General features: G+C 38.5%; 2 protein-coding genes across 3 annotated transcripts; one reads left to right on the top strand and one right to left on the bottom strand.

Moving 5' to 3' along the window:
- The first annotated feature begins 2,359 nt into the window (after window positions 1–2,359).
- On the top strand, window positions 2,360–6,626 carry LOC122987276 (G2/mitotic-specific cyclin-B2-like). Of its 2 annotated transcripts, none has more exons than XM_044359078.1 (8): window positions 2,360–2,511; window positions 2,729–2,845; window positions 3,844–4,119; window positions 5,002–5,160; window positions 5,279–5,515; window positions 5,976–6,116; window positions 6,205–6,315; window positions 6,397–6,626. In XM_044359078.1, the coding sequence occupies exons 1-8, from the start codon at window positions 2,485–2,487 to the stop codon at window positions 6,505–6,507; spliced, it is 1,179 nt and encodes a 392-aa protein (XP_044215013.1). In that variant the 5' UTR covers window positions 2,360–2,484; the 3' UTR covers window positions 6,508–6,626. The 2 variants fall into 2 exon arrangements, with proteins under 2 accessions (XP_044215013.1, XP_044215006.1); XM_044359071.1 differs by having other exon boundaries at window positions 3,841–4,119.
- Window positions 6,627–6,847: 221 nt separating this feature from the next.
- On the bottom strand, window positions 6,848–13,936 carry crybgx (crystallin beta gamma X). The gene is made up of 6 exons (XM_044359372.1): window positions 13,730–13,936; window positions 13,198–13,246; window positions 10,675–10,796; window positions 9,610–9,745; window positions 9,062–9,201; window positions 6,848–7,703 (listed from the first exon to the last, which is right to left on the bottom strand). The coding sequence occupies exons 1-6, from the start codon at window positions 13,771–13,773 to the stop codon at window positions 7,571–7,573; spliced, it is 624 nt and encodes a 207-aa protein (XP_044215307.1). The 5' UTR covers window positions 13,774–13,936; the 3' UTR covers window positions 6,848–7,570.
- Window positions 13,937–14,815: the final 879 nt, after the last annotated feature.

The following is a 14,815-nucleotide window of genomic DNA, read 5'->3' as shown; positions in this document are numbered from 1 at the left end:
ACTGAAGGAAACAGTGCGTTAGTTGGGGACTATTTTCAGCGGTGGATGAATCCGCATTAATGCTCTAATGAGTATTTCCGGCAGCAGGATGATGTGTGTTTGTCTCTATTCATGAGAGTTGTTGACAATAAGGAAAACACAGAATATCAGCAGACTTGTCCTTAAAATCTGGGCAGCTGTTTTCTTATTATACAGGGAAAATATAACTTTAGTGCTTTATATTATTCAGCCGTCCATTAGGCTTGTGTATTTTTGTACTGTTTGTGTTTTGCAATTTCATGGTTATGTAAAGATGCGACTTCAGCGACTTTTATCAGATAGAAAAGATGCTTCAATAAATCAGCAGTAAGCGCCACCGCTTGTCCATCTTTGTCAACTTATAATATGAGACTTATAATAATAATCTCATTACTGCAGCGTCTCTTTCTTTTTAAAATAGGAACCAACAGAGATCTGATTCCCTTCTCCTCACTGATACGAACAGTTGTGGAAAGATCACATGCAGCCTTAAAAAAAAGGATACAGAACCTTTCATAGTAATGTGGCAGCCTTACGTAGAGAATATAGACGCATCACTGACGCCACCGTAGGATGTGATTATCTCTGGTTAGACCGATAAGTGTTTATTACGCAAATAAAAGACATTCAAGCTGCAAATTTAATTACAAATTATATATTTAGAAATTCTGTTCGGTCTGTTTTCCTTCTGGAAGTATTTAGATATAAACATATAAATGACGGGTGTGTTTCTCCTGTTATTCTGTGTGATTATATGAATTATTATGTGTTTTTCTCTCTTAAATTGATAGGAAACAGTGAGCTGTGGGTTTAGGGATTATTTAATGGAAAATGTAACTTTTGCATTTTAAAAACACCTGCTTCATATTTACAGATGTTGGCTTTGATGTGACATATTACATCACTATAATTAGTGGAAAAATAGATATTAAAATATATAAGAATTGAATGTTTGTAAGTATTTGATTTTGTTTTATTAATTGAAGCCTAAAAGTTGGTGCCGCAGCCTCAGCTGATGAGAGAACCTTCAGGATCGTATAATTTCATCAGGATTGCACAGTTTAACATCCGGTTTATTAATTTACTTTTAGTTTAAAAAACAAACAAACTGTAAATCCATCCATCCGTCTCCATCCTAGCAAACACAAATCCTGACATCCTGCACTTGTCTCGTTCACAATGACGTCATGTCTATTATTTAAATTTTAGATGTTTGCAAAAACTAATTTCCCTGAAAAAACATCCAACATTCATTTTTTAAAGCTGCTGCATACTACGTACTACTTCAACATACTGTATATGAAGAAGTTGCTGCCATGTTTGACAGTTAAAGAGCACAGACCCTTATTTTACTTGTTTACCTAAATGTCAACACAGAAAATATATTATTTCCTTTATTATTAATTGTTTGGTAATTTAGCTCTAACAAGCAGTTTGTGCTGATGCTGAATATCACTGATCATCAATCAACAACATGTGTATTACTGAAAAAAAATCACCTCTATTAACATAATGAGTGGTGGAAAGTAACTAAGTACATTTACTCAAGTACTGTACTTAAGTGCAGTTTTGAGGTACTTGTACTTTACTTGAGTATTTCCATGTGATGCTACTTTATACTTCCACGCCACTACATTTCAGAGGGAAATATTGTACTTTCTACTCCACTACATTTATTTGCTTTTTATTTACAGCTTTAGTTACCAGTTACTTTTTGGTTTAAACATTTTCATTAAAAAAATATATGATATAAAATATGAAAGAGAATTAAACCTTAAAACCTTTGTATAAAATCAGTGTGTATTTCAGCTCACATGTTTCAGCTTCTCACATGGTTTAATTTAATAAATATTCCAATTGTACGATATTTCACACACAAAAATCAAAGATTAGAGAAAAAGTCCAAAAACTGAAAAAAGATTTGTGTATCAGAACTTTGTTTTTTCTTCTTTCCTCTCCCATTAATCATCTCACGACCCCTCAGATTTATCTGCTGACCCTTTAGAGGGGCCCGACCCCTAGGTTGGGAACCACTGGACTAAACTAGCCAACTATATATAAAGTAGTGTAAACTAGCTCCACCTCCAGCAGCTACAACAGTAACATGCTGCTCTAACACTGATGCTTCACTATTAATAATCTAATGATGTCATATATAATAATATGTCAGTCAGAGGGACCAAACCACTACTTTTACTGCAATACTTTAACTACATCAAGCTCATAATACTTATGTACTTTCACCTTTACCTTTGGCCACTGTGTGTGTAGTCAGCCAATCAGGAGCGTCCTTTCAAAGCTTCATCCAATCAGATTCGCCGGAGCGCTATTTGAAAGCTGCTCGGCTCGCTGTTGTTTACCTGCAGAAATCGGTGTTCACGGATCTGGTCGGTAAATCGAGCTGGTTGGTGGTGAAATAAAATCGTTTCCTGAAGTCACAGTTTGGCCTCGTTGCCGACGTTAAATATGTCGTCTGTGGAAGCTCGTGCTGTGGTGAGTACATGACTTTATTTAGCTGTTTTTCTGTGTTTAGTTCGTAGTGAAGCGGCTGCTGTTAGCTTCGCCGGCTAACACCGTTAGCTAACACCATCTTTGTAGCTTGGAGCTAACTTGTTCCCTTGTGTCTTTATGCAGATATTAAAGGCAGCTCTGTGTATCAGGCGGCTTTTAGCTTCTCAAGTTTTTGAATTGAATGTCCTTCTCTTTTCAGCGGCTCCCAGCCAGAAACAACCCAGTAAAGATGGGTAAAACCACCACAGCAGGTCCGAGGAGAGCTGCTCTTGGAGAGATTACTAACTTTACTGCAGCAGCAGTCAACAACACAAAGGTAACATTATGAGAGAGAAACAGTTTGGTTCACTAACAGGTCATGTTTTATACCCCCTTAAAGGACAGGTTCACAATTCATCAAGTCTGTCAGGAGCCCAAATGAACAGTGAAACATGTTTTTCTTGCTGTAATCATTCCTCCTGTTCATACTGACCATTAGACGATCCCTTCATAATGACCTTACAATGGAAGTTATGGAGGACAAAATCCACAGTCCTCCTTTTGTGCAAAAATGTATTTAAAAGATTATCTGAAGCTAATATGAAGCTTCAGCGTCCAAATGAGTCAAATCAAGTAGATATCTTTCAACGTTAGTCTTTTTAGTGCCAAAGTTCCTCCTTCAAATATGCTGCACCTGCATTTAGCACTGAATCACACGCCAAGATTCACAATAGGCTGAAATATGTGGACAACCCTGTCTGTATACTTCTAGTTTGGGGCTGTTGGTATTGGTTCGGTCTTTCAGTTGATCACATGACGGGGAATCTGGATGTTACAGCAGCCGGGTTTCATCATCTGGTAGAAATGCAGAAACTGGAGGAGTAGATGGCAGCAGATTAACGCCCATGATTTTGAAATGATGCACAGTAAGCAACAATCTGCTAGTGTTCATGTCTAACCATGTAGAGGAAGATTGCTGAAGTAATTCTACTTGTGTTTCCCATCATGAGAACAATTGTGGACCATTTTTGATAATCAATTTATAGTTTAAGAAGTTTTTCAAGCAAAAATTGTCTCGTTTAAGCCTCTCAAACGTGAAGTTTTGTAGCCTTTCTTTCTCATCTATCACTGCAAACTGAATCTTGGGCTCTTGGAGGTTGTCATGGTGATTTTTCTCCCTGTTTTTGTGTCATTGCATAAACTAAACAATGCATTAAATCAAAATGATTGTCTGATTGATAATGAAACTAATCTAACAAACCCTACAACCCAAATCTCAACAAAAGCCTGCTTCTGAATAAAACATTGACTTTTCTTTTTTTTTTCTTCCAGAAGAAGGGAGCAGCCAAAGAATCAGCCAAACCATCTTGTGCCCAAAAAGCAAAACCGACCCAGCCGGTGCATCCAGTAGTCCGGGTCGAGGTGCCCGCGGATCCTCTCCCTCCGGTTTCAGAGGAGTCAGCTGACGTGTCGATGAAGGAGGATGAACTGTGCCAGGCTTTCTCTGAGGCGCTGCTCACCGTGCAGGACGTAGACGAGCAGGACGCTGACATGCCGCAGCTCTGCTCAGAATATGTCAAAGATATTTATAACTATCTACGTGTCCTGGAGGTAATTAATCCCCCCACTCAGCTAAACGCTCTGCTCTGTCTTGTACAGTGGATATAAAACGTCTACACAGCCTTATGAAGCTGCAGGTTTTTTGAAATGTAAAGACAGAAATAACAAGTGTCAGTTGTTCCATCTTTAATGTGATCTTCCAACAAACAAAAATCCAGAGGGGGGAAAAAACAAATAGTTATGTGGCAAAAGGGAACATCCAAGACTGTCTAAATTATGCTTTCAGTCACCACAAACAATGTTGGAAAATGTTTCATTGTCTGACAAAACGAAGGTTGAACTTTTCGGCCTTAATTCTTAAAGATGTTTGGTGCAAAGCCGATAGAGCTCATCATCCAAGGAACAGCGTGGTAGAAGCATCACACTTTGGGGCTGCTCCTCAGCTGGATCAGAGGCTTTTGTCAAGACAGACGGGATAATGAATGGCTCCGAATAACAATGATCTAAAGTAAACATCCAAGTCGACCAAGACGTGGCTTCAGAAAAGAAATCAGTCTTGGAAATGACCCAAACCTCAGTCCCATTTAAACATGTGGATTGACTAAAGAGAGCAGCACAGAGATTCATCGCAATTTGAAGGAACTTTTAACTTTTTCGCAAAGAAGACTGGGATAAAATTCCAAAGTCTAGATGTGCAAAGTTAATAGAAACTTATTCACAAAGACTTGCTGCTGTAATAAATGCAAAAGGTGCCTCCACAAAGTATTAGTTGTGCTGGTCGTGCAGACATATCCTCTGGATTTTTGTTAGTTTGAAGATCACATTAAAGATAGAACAAGTCTGTTTATTTATGTCTTTACACTTCAAAAACCTGCAGTTTCATCAGGCTGTGCAGACTTTTTGTAGCTGTTACAACCTCGTCTGTCTCTGCAGGTGCAGCAGGCTGTACGCGCCAACTACATGCAGGGTTATGAAATCACTGACCGCATGCGAGCTCTTCTGATCGACTGGATGGTTCAGGTTCACTCCAGGTTCCAGCTGCTGCAGGAGACTCTGTACCTGACAGTTGCCATCCTGGATCGTTTTCTGCAGGTAAAAACCGCCTGAATCGTGTTTTTTTTTTTTTTTTTTTTTTTTTTTTTTTTTTTTTTTTATGTTTTTTTTTTTTTTTTTTTTTGAGCTGTGTAAAAACCATCCTGCTGCGCTGCAGGTCCAGCCGGTCTCTCGTAGAAAGCTGCAGCTCGTTGGTGTGACTGCCATGCTGGTGGCCTGCAAGTACGAGGAGATGTACGCTCCAGAGGTCGGAGACTTCGCCTACATCACAGACAACGCGTTTACAAAGTCTCAGATTCTGGAGATGGAGCAGCTGGTTCTGAGGAGCCTCAACTTTCAGCTGGGACGTCCTCTCCCGTTACACTTCCTCAGACGGGCTTCCAAAGTGGCTAATGTGAGTTTTTGCATGAACAAGATGTAAAGATGAAAACTATTTCTTCATGTTTAAACCAGATTTATCAAGATTGTAGCAACTGTGGTTGTCGGTAAGCCCAAACTGCAATAAGCACCAATCACCTTTCTATCTGAACAGTTCATTAGTTTTTCCTTCACAATATTAAACTGATCTGCCAACAAAATGCACTCAAATTTCCATAATTAGTCTTTCAATGAAGAGTTTGCACACAACTCATTTGACCACACAAACAATGCTCTTTCTAATAAAAAATCATACTAACAGTCAGATCTGTTGGCTGCTCTTTTCTAACAATAGTTGGAAAGTTGTACTGAAATTTAATTTGCTTGGACTGATAATTGTATCCCTGACTGTCTTTTTACTGCACATTAATGTGTACACACACAAGTATATATGGGACAGTTTAATGTTTTTGTAATGTCCTGGATGTTTGTCTCAGTCTGATGTAGAGAGACACACGCTGGCCAAGTATCTGATGGAGTTGACCCTCATCGACTACGACATGGTGCACTATCGTCCCTCTGAGATCGCCGCTGCTTCCTTGTGCCTCTCTCAACGGCTGCTGGAAGGGCTGCCGTGGGTGAGTTTGTTGGAATTGAAGCGACCAGTTTAATATATGAAGAAGTTTCCTTAACTGCTTTTTAAACTGGTCTGTGCTTTCTTGTCAGTCTCCTACACAGCAGCACTACTCCACTTACGACGAGGCCCACCTGAGGCCGATCATGCAGCACATCGCCAAAAACGTTGTGATCGTAAACGAGGGGAAAACAAAGTTCCAGGTGAGTCGTCTGATTAAAAAGCACAATATCTAATGTAAATGTGTGAAGCACAAGTTTTTAAATAAATCTGTTTCTCTGCAGGCTGTCAAGAACAAGTACTCCAGCAGCAGGCTGATGAAAATCAGCCTCATTCCTCAGCTGAAGTCTGCGATCATCCAGAACATGGCGGCTGCTCTACTCAACAACCCTTGAGATGAACTTTTTTTTTTTTTTTTTTTTTTGTCTGGACATTTCACTTGCACTTTATTTTAGATTCATGACCTGTGGAGAAACTTCACTAGTTTTTAATAAAAATGTCTTTATATTTTTGATCTGAGGTTGTTGTTTGGTTTTTTGTTTTTTTTTGGACACTATATACATTTTGCTTTATCATCAATGTGTCACCAAATATCTTTGCGGTACGCCAGATTTTCATCCACTTCATCTAAACTACAGTCAATCAAGTCTGAATTGCACAGCTTCTAATCAGAGGTTGTTTAAAACAAATTTCTATGAAGCAAGAATCTTGAGGTTTAAGTTATTTATATTTATTTTAAATCTTTATTAGACTTTTGCTTGAAATAACCTGTTAACCAACTGGTTTATTGAGCTTTAGTCAGTCTACCTCATGCCTTTCTTTATTCTGTTTGTCTTTCTTTCACACCTGACAAATGTTCTGTACTTTGGTTGTATCTCTTGTACTTGATGCATTTTAATGTGTCCATTTTTTGTGCGTAATTGCACTTGCATGTTGTGGATTCATGAAACTTGGGATTTTTTTTTTTTTTTTTTTTTGGAAAAATGTTTGTTCATAAAGTGAAATAAAATGTTTTAATTAGCTTGCAATATAGTAAATTCTTTGTCTTTGACAGCTTTGACTTGTAACAAACCATTTTGAAGCAGCCTTGAGTAATTTTGCACCAGCTATTCATAAATCAGTACATTTGTTTTAAGTTGCAACTTTTGTACATGAGTGGTTTTACTTTAATGATGCATAAATCTCCACTTAACTGGTGTTATAACTAGACTATGTTTTGACCACTTGCAGAATATTTAACATTTCATTGACCAAAAGCATCAGAATTCCTTAAATTTACAACCTGAATCCTTTTAGAATAGTGACGACTTCAAACAATAAAAACTCAAAGCGTTTCTTTTTTAACAGTTTATTACTAAAATAGGTTTTGTGTGTAAAGCTGACAGGTTTCATGAGTGTGACGTTGAAGGAAGGAAGTTGTGCTGACAGGAGTTTGTAGATCGGAGGTTGTGTTGGTGTCTAGTTGAAGCGGACTCTGCGCATGGAGCCCACGGTGCTGTTCTGGCTGCCCCAGTCAGAGAAGTTATTGTAATCACGCTTCTCCAGGACGTAGTGAGGTCCTCTGTAGTTTGGTTCCTGATAAACCACCCACCTGCAAACAAAGTTTAGATCAGTCAAATGCAAACTGTTGATTAAAACAAATTGATTCATGATGGCTGTTTTTGACATTTTAGACACTAAATGATTAATTAAACAAAGAAACTGGCTGATTAATTGATAGGTATAATAATCATTAGTTGCAGTTTACATTCAGCAGGCGACATGACATCTATGAGGTACGTTAGTCTAGTCTGCCTGACTCATTGATCCTTTATCTGACTGTTTGTGCAGGTTAGAATCTAAGATCACGGCTCTGAAATATCAGCAGCCAAACTGTGCTGTGTATTGATGAATCTCTGGCGCTGTCCGTGGTGCTGAAGTAGACAGATTTGTAATTGTGCCTTTTTCTCTCAGTCCCACCCTTCTGTCTGTTTCGTCTTGGATCTACATTCTTTAAACTATTCTATAAATACTCAATTCTTCATGATCAAAGTGATAAGTAGCAGCGTGTAGTCGTGGGCTGCTCTCTTTAAGCCAACCCCCCCCCCTGTTAAACATTAACAAATCATCGACTGACTACGTTTAAGTGTGAAGTTTGACGTGGTAAAATCCTGGAACAGGAAATAAAAATGCACAGACAGGCTGTGTGTTATTAGGGCTACAGTATGCATCGGAGGTATTGATCTCAGTTCTGTTCAAAAGAGAAAAAAATGATTTGCTGTGTCATTGACTTGCAATTTTAGCTTTTAAGTTCATTCTTGATCTTGGAAAAATCTGGCAAGCATCATTTAGTAGCTGTTCTGGATCTTTTGATCATATCTCATGATCTTCATCAACTGATGAAGTTCAAGAATGAACTTTGAATCTCAGGTTTTATGTCGAAAAGTCCTTAAAGTCCTTGGAAAAAACTGACATTTGAACATCTTTAATTCTCTAACAGCTGAGCAAAGTCCATCATGGAAAGCTCCAGAACAGCCACTAAATGGTTGCAATGGCCCCCTTCTGGTAAGATTTTTTTCTCAACTTGGAATTTGAGACTTGTCCCAAAAGATTTTTAAAACGGCCCGTTTGAATGACAACAATGAACATATATTGCATTTTAGGACTCCACAAATGCCCATTGGAGTACATTTTTATAGTAATTACAGCTGATAAAAGTACAATGATGAGGTTTAATAATACCACGAATCCATGTGATTGTCAATATTGTGAAGCCAAAGTAGTAAAAAACAGCCAAACATGCAGCAGTAATGTTACTGTGTAGGAAGGATAACCAGGAAACTAGATATACAGCTCCTGTTATAAACCACATGTATGGTTTAGTGCAGTTTAATGTGATAATTCTAAGCCTTTATGACTGATTGACAGTGTATTAACAGTGATAGAAACCGGATGAGATGTTGCACTTACGCTCCCCCGAGAACGCGGATGGAGGCGACTCTGTTGAGGCTGTAACGGCTCATCAGGTTGGGGATGTCGTCCTGGATCTCCATCTTCTTACCGGAGTAGCCGGCTCGCTCAAACAGCTGAGCTTTGCCAGGGTTATTGTCCTGAAAAAAACCCAAAAAACACAGAAATATACAGATACACCTCTAGTCAGCGCGTGTTGATGGGTGAGATTGTTTCTGGGTGTGTACAGTTAAACTGCTTTCTGTTGATGTAATTCTGATTTTAAGCCGACATTTTCACACAAACCCTCTTTTTAACTATTATTCTAGAGTCTCAGGGCACAGCTCTGTTACTGGGAAATTAAAAACTTTACAATCTACACTTTTGTGTGACAGATTTTACACAGTTTACACAAAGTTTGCACCCTTAAAATGTCAAATAAAACAGGTTTGCAGACTTGTAGAAGTTAATTTTTGCATGATTTGAGCTTTGCATGACGCATAACAGTGTTTGCATGTTGATCTGCGCCTGTACTGACTGACTGAATGTAACTTATGTGTGTGTTTCACCTGTTTGACAGCGCGGACAGAGGCGATGTGGTCCACCTGAGCACACCACTTGTCGTAGCAGTTGTACTCGCCGCGGTCGGACATGTCCCACAGGTACTGGCGACCCCGGAAGTTCTCATGCTCGTAACCGATCCATCTTTAAAAGAGCAGAGAAAGTGAGGAGAGAGAAGAGATACAAATACAGATGCAGGAAAAAAGACCAGCAGGGACTAAAAGAGCAGAAAACAAAGCAACATTTTGCAGCCAAACTCCCAAATTTCAGCTGAATTTAAGTTCAATTCCCAATAAACACTGTTTGGTGGACAGAGTTTGGTAGACAGAAGAAATCATAATGATTCAAAACTTGAATTTCCACAATTAGACACAATTTCTGTCTGAAATATGAATAAAAATCCAGTGTTGATTTGATGAGTTGTAGGTCGAATGATTTCTAGTTCAAACTGGGCAAAATTTGGTTGAAAAAGAGACATTTTTTGGACATCAAAGGTTACATAAAACCTTTTTTTAAACAGCATATCAATGTTGAGTCAGTGTGAGTCACTGAAGTTCTGGTAAAATAATAGTTATATAATTCCTGCACATTTTAACAATAAGTTTTTCCAACTCCAAGTTAGTGTTGTTATTTATGTTTAGACCAGTGTTTGCAAATTATATGCGGATTTTATTTTTCTTATTAAGTGTTATATGTCTGTTTTCTGTGCAGCTTTTTCTTTAAAACTATTATAAAAGCAACCTTGAACCTTGACATTTAATCCAGTTTTGACCTTGATGTCGAGACATTATTTCATCAACAAATCACCTAATTAAATAACTTCATGTAAAGTAATTCAGAGTTCATTCTGCTCAAAGATACATAAGCAAAACCTCCTTATTAGCTGTAACAGCAGAGCAGAATCCCATCTACACCAATCTGGGTTTAAAGTCTGGAATAATTAATTATATCTACTTTTACACCCTTCATGTTGCATTAAAAACTTGGGAGCCTGCAAATTTCTTCTCTGTTTTGGACACCCAGAGTGTGTTGCAGTGACTTGTCGTCCGCTTTAGGTGGTGGTGTTGACTTACGCTCCGCTCTCAACCTGCACAGAGTTGCATCTCTCTGGGAAGTTCTTGTCACTGAGCCTGGGGCAGTCAGAACTCAGTTCCAGCCGTCTGCCGGCGAAGTTCCGCTGCTCGAAAAGGGTCACCTGAGATATCAGAGGAAAAATAACAAATATAAAGAGCTTGCTTTCATTTTACTACTCATACTCTGATGTACAAATGTTACATTCATTTGCATTAACAGAAAAAAGGCTGTACACACACTGAAATTTGCAGGCTCCCAAGTTTTTATTGCAACATTTCACCCTGTAAGACCTTCATCAGGTCGAAATGCTGCAATAAAAACCGTGACGCTTGCAGATTTCAGTGTGCAGAAAGTCTCTCCTTTTCTTCAGTAGCTGCTTTTTGTCCTGCACCTATAACCATCTAGGCTTAGATATGCACACTATCCTCTGTCTTTTTACATTTATTTGCACCACGAGTAGAAGTTTTACACTTTCTAGGATTTGAAGGAGGTCTGACCCGTGGCGGATCCAGCCTTTCCTGTGGGCCCCCCCATGCATGAAGCTTTTTTTTGTTTTGTTTTGTTCACACAACTCTAGTTTTCAGTATTCTTTTAAACGTGGAGCCTTTTTCTATCCATTTTTTCTGGTCTTAATTCTTTAGATCTTTATTATTTATGCCAATAACTACAGTAAGATATTAAACAGACCTTTGAGCTGGTACCTAGTTTACTCCAGTGGTTCCCAACCTAGGGGTTAGCTCTCCAAAAGGTCACAAGATTAATTTGAGTGTAAATTTGTAGTCATCTTTGGACAGAATTTTTGCTTTTTATTGTGAAATACTTGATAATTTCACCTCTTTGGGCCTCAAACAGGCATTTAAATGAAACCATGTGAGACGTTTAGAGTGTAAAATACTATTTGGTTGAACTGTTAACAATTCATAGACATCTGAAATGTGGCAAGGAGCCCCAGTTAAACAAGCCAAAAAGGTTAGAAAACCCTGATTTAATCTTTAACACTGTGCTGAGTTTTTTATTTCAAAATCTAATAAGATGATAAACCCCTTGAGATGCGTCATCTCGTTTTCAGGGGGGTCGTCAGGCACATAGCATGAAAGGTAACAAACATTAAAGGTAGAGTCAGTGATTCTGGAGAGAGAGTGTTTATATTTGAAATAAACACTAAATATGGCGGATTCTAGAGTGATGCGTCAGCTGTAGAGTCACTTCTGTTCCTCTCACACATTATTAATGTGAGCACAACAGTTTATCTACACTCTCAGCCTCTCTGTGGTCTCAACACTTCTCACTCCGAGCCACCATATTTACATTTACAGCCTGGACTGTGTATGGACACCAGATTTTTTTTCAGCGCACAAACAGAACAGAATTTCGCAGAATTTGAAAAAAAGCGTAATGGATTAGAATCGCTGACTTTACCTTTAATTAAACAATACAGTTATCTGAGACTAGCGTTTCTTTTATTTCTAATAAAATCAATAAGGCCTAAAAGAAAATTCTGAATCAATCCAAAGTCCAAAGTATTTACATTTATCAACTTTAATAAGTGGAGACCCATCGGTAAAATTAACTCAGATTATCTAAGATTATCTTAACTAAGATTATCACTAGTACCAAATGACAAGCTACAAGACTTCTGCTTGTTTAAAATGAGATTCTTATTTAAAAAAAAAATACTTTTGAACAAAAAAAGATTCTGATTACAGAGGGCCTTGAATTTTAGTTATATCAGAGTCAGGTGTGTATATAATCGTGTCGTCTGCATATAACTGAACAGAAGAATTAGCACAAATTTTTTGGAAGATCATTAATAAAAATAGAGAAAAGTAAAGGTCCTAAAATAGATCCCTGAGGTACACCCTTTTCAACAGTTAAATAATCTGATTGATTGTGATGAAATAAACAAAAATAATATACCGAAATAACGCCTGTTAAGAGATACCAGTAGCATAAAGTTTATCAAGAAGATAATGGTCAATTAAATCAAAAGCCTTAGTTAAATCAATAAAAATTCCACCTGTAAATTGTCTACGATGACAATACATCATTGGTAAATGTTACAATGGCAGTAGTCGTAGAAAAATTAGAACGAAAACCAGACTGAATATTTATAAGACTATAATAATTTTCTTAATGTAAAATCTTAATCTGAAAAGTAATAAACCTGTGAGGTAAATGAAACAGAGCAGAAATAATATTTTCATCTGAACTGTAGCGGACTAGAAGTATCATCAAATGGATGTACATAATAAACAAATACCTCTGCTTCCTCCACTGTTACACTAATTGTGACAAATAGTCCTTGAATCCTTGATTAAATCTGCTTTAAATAATTAAATTAAATTCCTTGTTGTGACTGTTTTACTATCATGACATTTTTGTAGAAATTACATTTATATACCACTAACTTGTTTTGCTGCTTTACCCTTGATATTGATTCACAATTCAGTTCCACACAGTCGATATCATCCGTTCAGAAAAAAAAAAACAAAAACGTAGCTCTACTCAATTATTTGACTCACCCTCCCACTGGACCCGTAGAAGGCACGTTGGAGCACAGACCCCAGCTTGCTGTAGATATAGAAGCATTTTTAATGAATACTTATACCCCAAACACACCACTCAATAACTAAGACAGAAGATAGAAACCACAAAGAAACTTAATAAAAAACGAATTCTCCAATTAATGCTGATATTTAAATCATGTGTGGAAGTGTAATTGAAGCTTCTGAGAATTTCATTACGTCATTTTGGTCAACAAAAACATTTTTTTTCATTTCTATTCCCGACAGATTAGGAATGATACTGATTTAGAAGTATTTCAGTGCTTCAGTCTCTCAAATTAAAACCATCATCTTGCACCTGAGATGTATGTGTGCATGTCTCCTATAAACATCATCACTGTCCAGATGATTTTGGGAAACTGGCGTTGGAGGCGTCACAGAGAACAGAGCAGGAGAACGAGCAGGAGGTGGGATGTGGAGCCACGGGCCCACCCACCTCCACACCCCTGACCCTGTGAGCCCCGGCTGGTGCACGGCACTCTCAACATACCTGGTTTGTTGGGCTAATCCTGGGACCTTAGTAAAGATGTTCATGTCAGCTCTGCGACGCCACAAGAAAGCCCCTTAAATACAGCAAGGTGAGGTGAGCCGACAGGTACTAGAAAGCTCAGAGTGGTTCTGCAACAGTCCTCGGGGCCCTGGACGCCATTGATATGCTAAACGCACAGCCACGCTCATGTTGTCTTCTCTCTACACGCATACACATCCGCTGCAAACACTGCAACCGCATGCAGTGCACAAAACACATACATACACATGCAATTGAAATAGGTGTGTGCATACAAATACAAACACAACAAGCAGAGAGAACACAGTTTTCTGCACACACACACACACACACACACACACAAACACAAACTGCACACTAACATGTAAATGTGTGGACGGAGAGTGCAGTGCCAACAGTTTTGGCTTTGAACAATTCAGCATTTTTTTACAACAATAGTCTGTAAACAATGCACCTTATGATACTGGTTGTATTCATGCTTTGTGCGCGGCGAGCTCCAGCACACTGTATTCACTGAAGAGGTCGTGACCCTGAGGGGGGGAGGTGGGGGTGGGGGGCTGCACTGACAAGCGGGGGGGGGGCTTCCACTATGGAAACGAATGGCTGGTTTCACCTCTGTGAACCTGAACATACAAATTGGACATCACTATTGTGATTGTTTCCACTGCTGCACATTATTTGTGTAACTGGTGACCAACACCTGATGGTCTGATTTCAATTTAAATCTTAAACCTGCAGCGCGGAACTTTTATATATAAACGAGCGTACGTTAGATTAACGAATGAACTCACACAATGCTGATTAAGCCTTTCACCACCAGATAAATCTCTCTGTATTTCACAGTAATCTCATGTCAGAGCAGGACATTCCCGCTCTCTGGCTGTTTGAATGCGCACCCAGAGACTTCCAGTTAGCTCTCTGCTAACTTAAATGGAGGATAAAATCATTTTAATCGTGCAGCTCTTCCAGACGTCCTCTAAACCGAACGGATGAAATTCTGATAGTGAAATGAGTCATTTCGCGGAGGGGGGGGTTGTGTGATGCTCAAAACAATTTATCCACCATTTT

The sequence above is a fragment of the Thunnus albacares genome, chromosome 1 (genome assembly GCF_914725855.1).
Source record: "Thunnus albacares chromosome 1, fThuAlb1.1, whole genome shotgun sequence".
Taxonomy (NCBI): Eukaryota; Metazoa; Chordata; class Actinopteri; order Scombriformes; family Scombridae; genus Thunnus; species Thunnus albacares.
Note: the sequence above shows the minus strand (reverse complement) of the source record. Positions and strands in the feature narration are given on the sequence as shown.